The sequence below is a fragment of the Hippocampus guttulatus genome, chromosome 11 (genome assembly GCF_054856545.1).
Source record: "Hippocampus guttulatus isolate MCC_2025c chromosome 11, RoL_Hgut_1.0, whole genome shotgun sequence".
NCBI classification, from domain to species: Eukaryota; Metazoa; Chordata; class Actinopteri; order Syngnathiformes; family Syngnathidae; genus Hippocampus; species Hippocampus guttulatus.
Genome location: NC_141271.1, coordinates 8634027 through 8641735, shown reverse-complemented (window position 1 = coordinate 8641735; position 7709 = coordinate 8634027). Strand labels below are relative to the sequence as shown.

The 7709-nt window shown below is 39.1% G+C and overlaps 1 protein-coding gene across 1 annotated transcript in view; it reads left to right on the top strand.

Annotated features, from left to right (window-relative positions):
- The first annotated feature begins 205 nt into the window (after positions 1–205).
- Positions 206–7709, top strand: part of clybl (citrate lyase beta like) — a 64166-nt gene continuing 56662 nt past the window's right edge. Inside the window, exon 1 of the mRNA XM_086124433.1 lies at positions 206–279. Within this exon, the coding sequence (XP_085980559.1) occupies positions 236–279 (44 nt within the window). The 5' untranslated portion in view covers positions 206–235. The remainder of the gene's footprint in view (positions 280–7709) is intronic.

Here is a 7709-nt window from a genome sequence, read left to right as displayed (position 1 = left end):
ATGATTTTACATACACCCTCAAAGTTATTTATTGATTTAGTAATTTGTTTATTTATTTTGTGTCTGTTCATTGTGGAAATGTGTGCCCTGAGCACAAATGTTAAGAGACGTGATGGCCAATGAGCTGGTTCCCCTGTCACGACCCGCCCTATCTGCCGCCTCGACCAATCACACAGGACAAGAATTTCCTTAATCTGCCAATCGACGCTCTCTATTCTAACGTAGCTGGAAAAAAATGGCGGCGCCCATCAGAACAACTCTCAAACGACTTTCGCAACAGTAAGTTGGATTTTATGCCTTTTAAGACGCCTTTGCTTTCATTAATGTTCGTAAAAGGTATCGGGTTGAGCAAGTTCAGCTAACTCTGGGGTATATTTTCGTAGCTTTGTAGCCGAACAGTAGTAAGGCTCCAAGGAGTAAAGTCACTGCTTGGTAGCCTTCATTTGTTTGTTTACTCTGTTGTATATATATTTTTTAAAAGATCAAAAGGGTGCATGTTGTGCCACTTGACGTTTGATGCAATGAATTGGGTTTAATTGCATTTGTGTGTTTTGCTTGTGTTGGTTATAAAAAGATGTTATTCTGCAGTTTGTTTGACCGTGTGTTCCATAAATGTGTGAAGCACTTTTGAGGCCTTGCTCTGACAGGGATAGTAAAATGTCTTTACTTACTGTCTGTAATGTACGTAGGAACAATAGTGGAAATTCCTTTACAAAACGCTAAGAATAGATAAGAAAACACGAGGCTTGACTTAAAAGGGGAAAAAAATCTACTTTACATTGCTTTTACATTCTAAGTTTGTTAAACATTAGTACCAACAACAAGGCAAAACCATATTCACACATTTCCTAACCATCTAATCAAAACATGTTTGCTGTTATTACATATACGCTCTCTCTCTCTCTCTGTCATTTGTTTGACCAATTATCAATTCTACCTCCACTATCGAATACTATTAGTGAGGCAAATGATCAGTTGTACTTAAATATAGAAAAAAATGGGCAGCACGGTGGAAGACTGTTAAGTACATCACAGTGCAGCGGTGCAGGGTTCAATTCCTGCTCCGGCTTTCGTGTGTGGAGTTTTCATCTTGTCTCCATGCCTGTGTGGATTTTCTCTGGGTACTCCGGTTTCCTCCCACATTCCAAAAACATGCATGGTGGGTTAATGGAACATTGTCCCGAGATGTGGTTGTGAGTGCCAATGGTCGTTTGTCTATGTGTGCACTGCAATTGCACTGGCAACCACTTCAAGGTGTATCCTACTTTACTGCCGAAAGACAGCTGGGAGAAGCTCCAGCATGCCTACAACCCTTGTGAAGATAAGCAGATTCAAAATTAAATGGATGGATGAATATATTTTAAAAAATGCACTGTCCCATTAATATTTGGAATTGGCAATACAAATGTGTTTCTCCCATGTCTGTTAAGTACCGTTAATTTGAGTCGGTAGATAAACTATTTATGATGTATAGTCTCAGATTATGTATTTATTGGATCAAATATGAATTCCAATATTTTTAGATTTGAAAAACATCTTGAAATTGAGGTGATTGTTAATCAAAGGCAGTGATCTCCCACCATAGAATCAAAACATTTCTCATACACCCCACTTTAAAAAAAACTCATTACAAGTTAACTCTACCTACTGTGGCTGCACATTTCACATTTTGCTTTTAAAATGTTGAAACCATTAATAAATCAATTAGTAACTGATTAAAAAAAACTGCACATTATTTTTAGAAGCTGTTTGTCAGGGCCGTTGGAAATCCCTAAAATTTGATTTCTTTGCAAAATTCGTCTGTATTTTCTCTGGAAAAACTCCAATCCCATTGCTGCAAAACGGACCAACCACAATCCTCGACACATCATGCTGCTGTCTTCCAGCCAATTACTGTATATAACGTGACGCCATCAACAGGCGCAGGCCCTTGAGCCGATCTGACCACCCGAATCGATCTGGTGCATACACCGTTATGTATAAACATGCAGTTATGTGTAATCGTGTATGTAAAAAAAAACTTTTTTTAACCCACAATGTTTTGCATTATATACTATTGTACATGTTCTATCGACATAAATGTAAGATTGTATGTCATTTTTTTACATATACTATCCAAATCCAAATACTTAAATGTTTTAAAATGAAACTGAGGGCTTGGTGTTATGGCCTGAAATTCATGCCATGGCATCAATTGAATCCCTTCACATAATGGTGATGGCAAAACTGTAAAAATCATAATGGAAGTATTCCTGAATGGGTTATGAGCTCTTATTCGGGTCCTTTTACATAATCCAGTTTACTAACGACCCAGCAAAATGCCTCTCGCACTTGCATTTAACACTTGGCGGAGGTAATAAATATAATGGGTACAGTTTACAGCCTCAACAAAGGGTCATGTCTTCCTAATTGGATCCGTTGTGACTTGAAGGGAAAGTGGCGTCTACAAGGTTAGATGATCAGACGGCCGAGACCGCGAAGCGGAATGCACACGGTTGTTGTTTTGTTTCAAGAACAGCCTAGAGCCGCCCTCGCTTCGCCTCAACACTGGCGGCAGACTGCTCTTTGTCACCAACACTCTCAAGTCAAAGATGCAACGGCATCCTGGGAGGAAGCGTTGGCTGCCGCTATGAAGTCCACAAGTGATGAAAGTACACTGGAGCTTGTCAATTAAGAGAGCCAAGGCCTGGACCTTATAAGTTAATGGGCAGTTTCCCCTCTGGGGGCCTGCTAGGGCTTTATAGCGATGCATATAAAAAGCTCAAGTGTAATGCCTCCCTATAACGTTTTCAATTAAGAGACGCGAAGCAGCGCCTGCGCTTGCTAGAATACTTTAGATGGTGGCGTTTGGCATTGATCGGGATGGGACGTTTTCCAACTTTAACCATTGTTTTGAAAGTGGCTGTACAGTATTTTGATCCTACTTCCTATGAGTCGGTGTCACGTAGTTACGCCAGATAAAATATTGCAATATTTTTCCATCAATATTATTATAAGACAGTGATGATGTATTAGGCAGTTCAACTAATAAGAATATCGTGGACGTCTATTTCGGTACTTTGCTTTCAATTTGAAAACTGTCATTCCTGTACAGACTTTTTGAAAAGAAAATAATTACAGAATGCCCATTATCAATTATTTATTTAATCATTTGTATCGTTTATTGTGTACAATTTCTCACAATGTTGAATTTAGGGTTCAAATAATAAACATTTGGCAGCACATCTAATGTAACAGTAACCATCTTTTCACAGTGACCCTTTTTGTCAAACTTCACAAACAAATGCACCACGCAAACATTTTCCATAATTATCACTTCATTTCAAGCTTTTCCAATAAATTAATTAGTATCCATTAGGTTCCAATGTCTTTTCTAAGATTTGACATAGCAGCCATTCGTGATCTGTACCATGATGGATAAGAATGTGTTTCACAATATTGATATTTTGTCCCAGCTCTAGTCCTTCCCGACTAAAACCGAATCCCCTTGAATACTCCTCATACTAGAATCACATACATTTGCGCAGGATTTATTTGTATAGGAGAGAGGGAAATCCTCAATGAAAATCCCCTCACTCATCTGGTGTCGTCTGTGCTCGAGCTGGCTTTGGCTTCCGGTAGAAAAATAAATGAGTGTTTGAATAAACACCCGCATGTTGACACCTCATTTCCTCATTGATTGGCACTGGAAGCCGAGAGTTCGAAGTGTGTTTGTGGGTGTGTGGCCATTATCCAATCAGGTGGGAAAACAACCAGTGGGAATGTGTAAACAATTCCTACTGCCACTTCATCTTTCACTAAATCTTTTGATTTGAATGAATTATTTCAACCTTTATTGACTTTTCAAGAGTTTTCCCACATTGTGCCGATTGCATTTTCTGACTTTTTGGATTCTTTTGTCTATCGGCTAAACCCTTTTTACATCACATGGCATGGAACCTGGGGTCGTATCATTTAGAAATTGACCACAATTATTGGTAAAATACAGCTTTGAAGTCTTATGAAACTTCACGATTCAGGCCATCATGTTGGGTGACGACACACAAGGCATTACTATTTTTATGTCGAGCAAACGATCCGATCGAGATCGGTTTAGCTTCTGGTGTGTTATGTTTCTTTGCAACGCTTATTTCAAAAGATTGGCCTTGGTAGCTCATGACTGTGACAGAAAAATTAAGCATGATGCTAACTTTAGTTCCACAAGCATTGGATTTTTCTTCTTTGTTGCTCTGTGGCACATATTCCACAAGGACAATTGTCGCGTATGAGTTTACGCGAGATGTCAGCATGTTGTGCCAGATCTCAGCATAGAGTTAATTTCAGTGGGCATCAAAGCACGAACTCTGTTTTGCTTGTTCTTTTGAAACTTTTGTTGTTAAGGTTCACCTTTAAATGGTCATCTCTTTACAGTTAGTTGTATGAGAAGTAAAAATATGTATGAGGATCTCCCTGAAGCTCGTATGCCTGGCTATGGGCTTTACCGATTATTTAGAATATGATTTTAACTGTATACAACTGTTTAGATATGTTAAAATACAGTTCAATAAATATTTCTATTGTGGAGACAGTTTGACCCAGGCAAGGATTATTTCTATTGTCATTATTTTTATATTATAACTGATTACGATTGACTTGAGAGGTTTTGCTCAAGAGTGTTTCCCCATGACAAATTTTTTAAACGTTCACAGACATTTTGCAAAACAGCGTCTCCCCATGATACCGTGATTTAACGTTCGTACCGTCTAATTGCGTATTTTACTTCTTATGATCATTCATCTGACAGCCATTTTGGATATCCAAACACATCTGTGTTGGCAAAAAAAAGAAATTGAATACTTACGAAAGTCACAATTTAGGGTTGCGTTCCTTCAGTGTAGTACCATGTTGTCTTGCTCTGTAGGTCTCAACTGAATAATATTCATTGCTTCCATTGAGCAGACAGAATGTATGCCGATAATTATTGTTATTTGCCCTCGTTGTGTTGGTTATCCATGTGTGTTAAAATAGAACTAGAAGAAGAAGAAAAACCTTTATTTGTCTCACAGTGGAGAAAGTCGCAATTTACAGCAGCAAACAATTATGAAAAAGACAAAGTAGAAAACCAAAACAAGTATTTGCATGCACAAAAAAAAAAACAATTTTCAAAACTGTTTAAAAAATGGACTGTACACAGTACAGAGTGAAATATAAGCATGTATGCATATGCAAAGTGGCTGTGCTATTTACTATTTACAGTATAGTTGATTTTTGAAGGTTAAAACATTCATGCTAATTTCTGTGAGCACATCTATAATGTTTCGCATTCGATGTTAGAATTAAGCTCGCGAACTTGTGTTTGGGGAACGTATTTGGTTGTGATATTGCAATATACATGGATTAATTATCTTTTGTATGTTTCAGTTTTACAGTAAACTTCAACTCGGACAAATAAACAAGCTTGAGGCAGACACATTTGGGTACTTATTTGGAGAACTGTGCAGAGAGAGAACGGGCGCTAATCCTTCAGCTGTACCTTAAAAAAAAGTTTAAATGTCTTCAAAGCTCAGAAGAGTTGTAAAAAGTAGAATTACAAATGTTAACAAATTACATGATCTTTTTATATCGCAGGTTTTTATCTTTTGCGGGTGTGTCTGCGGTACGTAGGGGTTCACAGTTTTAGTAATTGTTTCATCGTCATATGTTACCATGCTTTATTAACTAATGCGAATGGCTCACCCACTAAGCCTCTCCTTTCACGCCGCCATTTTCAAGGCAATGCATCAATAAATGGCTCTATTACCTGTTGTTGACCCAGCTAAGCTTGCCTTTGAAACGTGTTACAGAGCATTAAGTTAACACATGTTGCTTTGCAAAAACAAACTCTGGCGGCTGGTGTGGGGGGGCCAGCTGAGTAAACGTGCTGGATGGAGGGGAGGGGTGGTGGGTGGTCAGGGAGAGGGAAGAGGCCCCACACTACACTTGTCCCGGCGAAAGGTGGATCCATGCGGCCAACAGATGGATCTGTTGGCCTGTATCCCCCAGAGGCAAAGAAAACAACCAAAGCAAGTGTCTCAGCTCCAGCACAGAAGCCTTTGATCAACAGCACATCTTCAGCTGCCGAGGGGTTCAGGAAACAAAAAAAAAAAGTCTTTTCAGACCCTCGGAGTGCACATCTGTATAAACAGAATCAGGGAAGAATGTGTGAACAATGCAACAAAAGAATTTTGTTCTTGGCTAATAGATCATAGATATTTGGGAATTTAGTATTAAATGAAGAAGCATGAGATTTTAAATATAACAGAAGCAGAGATTGTGTGGTTTTGCTCTTTACAGATGTGGAATTTTGACCTGATGTTTTAGAAAATGTAAATGTTCTACTGTACATCAAATGAAAGAGAATGCGGTGGATAAAATGTACTCAATATAGCTACGTCTTATCCAATGTCATGCCTCTAGCTTTCGTTTGGCATGATGGAACGTCTTATGAAATTATTGTTGCATAAAGCCAAAGGAAAGGACCAGTTGATCCATGCCTGCTGAACTAAGCTCTTGTGCAGTACGCCGAGGTCAGGCATGAGAGGCGAGTGTATCGTGCAACATCATGCATGGCGGCGGTTCATCCAGCGATTAACCAACACATCCACGATGAAATCCTCTGGTGTTTGGTTCATTCAGTGTACGAGAAGAGACGAGTGTTATTACTTTGAAGGGGGGGGAATTGTAGTTTATAGTTTGGATTTGAATCAGTCAGGCACCAATGTGACACACCTCATCCAAGATCAAAGGTACTCAGCAAGTTATGAATTTATTTATAGTGTGCTGCCATCGAAGGTCAATGTTGTTAATAGGTGCTGATAGCCAAGTTGCTCACGCCAAGTATGAGTAATCATTCCTAATGGCTTCCTTACGAGCATGTTGTTGTCATAGTTCTATATTCTGTGTAGTACAGTATTAATTTGCTAGCAGTTTATATATGCATGTGTGTGGCCATTATATTACTTCCAGGTTTGCAGCAAAACACATTGTTTTAAACTGTTAAATAGACCCATAATTTGGTTTCTTTTGGGTAGTCAACGAGCCCCCCCCCCCCCACACACACACACACACCTAAATTGCCGGGCATTGAAGGTGGTGGATTAAATTCTCACGCCTCTGAAGTTAGCTTATTTCCATGGTGATGATCAGTCAGTTCCAGAACGATGAGGTGTAATTTAGCAGCATTTCCTGTCTGAGACGCAACACCATAATGTGTAATTCGTTTGACTTTTTATAGAGGGCTGGTTGTCGAGTAGGCACAGCGGGAGGGAGTTTGTACATGGGTTTCTGGGCCCTTCCACCTTAAGTTTTGTTTAAAATTTACAGTATACTGTATACACCTCACTGCAAGAGAAAAGGTGCTGGTGCCACACCGATGCCGCTCTTAGTGTGGCCCACTCACTGTCTTTAGCTTGCTCTGTCCATCATATGCGATTCATTAAAAAATATGAAACAGTAAATAAACAATCAATGTATGATTTTATTGTGACGCATATCCAATTGAGGTAATCCAAACAAGGTAATGATTCCAAAGAATCAGTTTGGTACTGTGTTGCCCTTCCCATCAGATCACTGGCATGAGTTGCAGACAGGCGTCCTCCTGTGATAGCTACATTTGATTACAATCATGTTGCAAGTCTTACCACACATATTCAGGGTCATCTGCTTAGCATCAGTCTTTTATTTTGTCTTCG